Source organism: Musca autumnalis, unplaced genomic scaffold (assembly GCF_047663935.1).
Source record: "Musca autumnalis isolate F117 unplaced genomic scaffold, ASM4766393v1 scaffold_2, whole genome shotgun sequence".
In the NCBI taxonomy this organism is placed as follows: Eukaryota; Metazoa; Arthropoda; class Insecta; order Diptera; family Muscidae; genus Musca; species Musca autumnalis.
In genome coordinates, this window is record NW_027411755.1 from 104721502 (window position 1) to 104724340 (window position 2839).

The 2839-nt window shown below is 36.3% G+C and overlaps 1 protein-coding gene across 1 annotated transcript; it reads right to left on the minus strand.

The window, feature by feature from the left end:
- Window positions 1-1004: 1004 nt before the first annotated feature.
- Window positions 1005-2061, minus strand: LOC141392994 (uncharacterized). The gene is made up of 2 exons (XM_073965954.1): window positions 1781-2061; window positions 1005-1722 (listed from the first exon to the last, which is right to left on the minus strand). The coding sequence occupies exons 1-2, from the start codon at window positions 1913-1915 to the stop codon at window positions 1306-1308; spliced, it is 552 nt and encodes a 183-aa protein (XP_073822055.1). The 5' UTR covers window positions 1916-2061; the 3' UTR covers window positions 1005-1305.
- Window positions 2062-2839: the final 778 nt, after the last annotated feature.

Genomic DNA, 2839 nt, shown 5'->3' on the forward strand with positions numbered 1-2839 from the left:
TACAATTAGCTGCCGCCTTGAGATTTTTGGCTGTAGGATCATTTCAAGGTGTCCTAGCCAATGACATCTTTTTAACCATGGGGAGGTCAACTTTTTGTAAAATACTTTTGGAAGGTGATCAATGCGTTGGAAGACAACGTATGTTCATCATGGATTAATGTAGAAATGGAACAGGAGAATATACGATTATCGAAAAATCATTTTTATCAGAAGTATGGTATCCCGGGAGTAGTTGGGTATGTAGATGGAACGCACGTCCGTCTCACCAAACCCCGGGAAGAAGTCCTTTATTACAATCGAAAAGGTTATTTTAGCTTAAACGTAATGATTGTAAGTAAAAATTCATTTTGTCGATTTTTGATTTTAATGTATGGATTTTACTGAGGTATGTGACTATCAGATGAAAATAAGAGCCGTCGATGCCTCTAAGCCTGGTTCTTGTCACGATTCATTTGTTTGGTTGGTAAGTAGTGAAAAAAACTACTACAAAGATTTGTATGACCATGGACGAAACTGCTGGTTGCTCGGTGATTCAGGGTATGGATTAGAACCCTATATGATGACACCTTATAGGAACCCCCAGTTCGGTACCAATCAACATCGATTTAACAAACGTCACAGTATTATAGAAAGAACTATAGGCAATTTGAAAAGTCGTTTCAGATGTTTGCAAATGACACTTGCTTATGAACCAGTTAAGGTATCCAAAATAGTTAACGTATGCTGCGCTTTGCATAATATTTGCAAAAAATTCAATTTGCCTATGGATGAGCAAGTTCTACCACCATCCCCAGACGAAAATGACAGGGAATCTGAAGAAATAGCAAACAGTGTTGATGGAGCTAGAGTAAGAGACGAAATTTGTCGCTCATTATCATCATAACAAATTTCAATTTATTGTAACAAAACAAAATTCAGTTTTTATTAATAAAAAAATTCAGTACAATCTTTAAAAACTAAAAATATTTCATACAAATTCATTTTATGTTATAAGGTACTTGGGTACTTGAGATCAATCGATACACATTTGGTTTAATTTCTACCAGCAAATAAATCGGTTTTATATTGCTCCAACTCAATTGCTTTTAATTTCAACTCATTTCTTGTTACTAAATCTTTCTCAATCTGCAAATTGTGTCTTCTAGCTTCTTGTATTTCTTCCTTTTTCAATGACACTAATTGGTCAAGCTTATTTTCCATTTTTTGCAGACGAAGTTCTATGTCCATCAAATATTTTCGATCTGTAACTGCTTCCTCACGAAGGCTTTTAATTTCCTTGGCAACAGTTTTCAAATTTTTGCATTCTTATTGCATTAAAAGTTCTACATCCGGACCAGATCTCTTCTTCTTCTTCTTTGGAATGGGTGTAATATCCAAGTTAACTGACGACGATATTGATTGATTCGACGTTGGTGAATTACACTGCTCTAAAAACAGCGCGGTTGGCGACTTTGCAGCAGATCTAGAAGATGTACCATCATCTTTCGTCGTTTCTCTTAGCGTGTTTTGTGGAAGTTCTTCGACATTTTCTTTATTAGAAGTTCCAAAGGTTTTTGTACCGTTTATACCTCCCACAGCGGTGTATAGTCCACAAAGAACGGCAATGCGTTCCTCCAGTGGGGTGATAACATATTTGTTATGTTGTCCTCCTCCGGTTGTTTTACATTTGAGTTTGTTGTGTGCAAGTTTTGTCTTCACATTGCGTCTGCAATCGGTCCATGTCTGCAAAAACCAAAACACGTTGAGCACTGGTGTATGTAGACACATGGAAAATACTTACCTTTCTCCACTCTTGCATACTCCTTATTTGGGGTCCACAGGAATTTAGTGATTCCGTTAACTCACTCCACAATTGATCCTGAGTAGCTTTATCCTTCTTGGAGTAGCCGGTAGCAACATCAGGATGTTTTTCCATAAACTCGATAAAAATTTCATCATGTGCATTACTTTTGCGAGGGCACCTAAATGAAATGCTTTTATTATTCTCAATTATTGTAAAAAAATACAAATTGTTACTTACATTTTCTTCTACTGCTGCCTTTTTGTTTTGTTTACCAAAAAACAAACGTCAATGGCGCTTTGCAGACGAAAGTTGTGTTACCAGATAGTTAAATTTCAAGTCAACACCGTATATGCACACTTAAATTTTAAGCATAATACCCATCCAGCAACACTCTTTTTTCGATGTTGTTTTCAATCAGCTGTTTTCAGCAAATGAGAACATATTTAACAGAAAAATTCTAACAAATTTAAGTACTTCAAAGAAAATTGAATTTTTTATACAAAATTTACTTATTTTTGATAATGTAAATGCATGATATATAAGAAAACATATTAGGCTTTAATCGTATGGAATTTTTAATTTGCATGTTTTGTTCGTATATGTAAAAAATAAGAATTCACTTGGCTCTCGCCATCAAATTGAAAGTGTGTTGGATACACCTTTTTTTAGGGGAAAAGTGAGTTACAGAAATGCTTCAGGTGTGTACGTTTCACTTCGACTGCTGAAGTGAATGCCAGAACAGGCCCGAATGTTGATGGTATCAACACGCAAGACGTCCAGTAGACTCGGACCAACTGTTGATGTTCAGAACTACAATTTTGAGGTAGTAAATGACTTTATTTACCTCGTCACCGCCATAAATAAAACATGGCTCGGCCATGTCAGCAGGATGGATAAAGATACCCCCGCCAAAAAGGCATTTGAATACGAGCCACTCGACGGTATACGCCCTAAGGGAAGGCCAAAACTCCGATGGAAAGACCAAGTTGAAGAAGATATCACAAAACATGGCATCCAAAATTGGAGAAGTAAAGCAAAAGATCGGTGCGTTTGGAA

What these genes read in the sequence shown, in the direction of transcription:
- LOC141392994 (XM_073965954.1), bottom strand. Translation starts at nt 1,915, where the DNA reads ATGGAAAAACATCCTGATGTTGCTACCGGCTACTCCAAGAAGGATAAA. An exon ending in GTATGCAAGAGTGGAGAAAG is followed by an intron (nt 1,723 to 1,780) that starts GTAAGTATTTTC and finishes TGGTTTTTGCAG; the next exon opens with ACATGGACCGATTGCAGACG.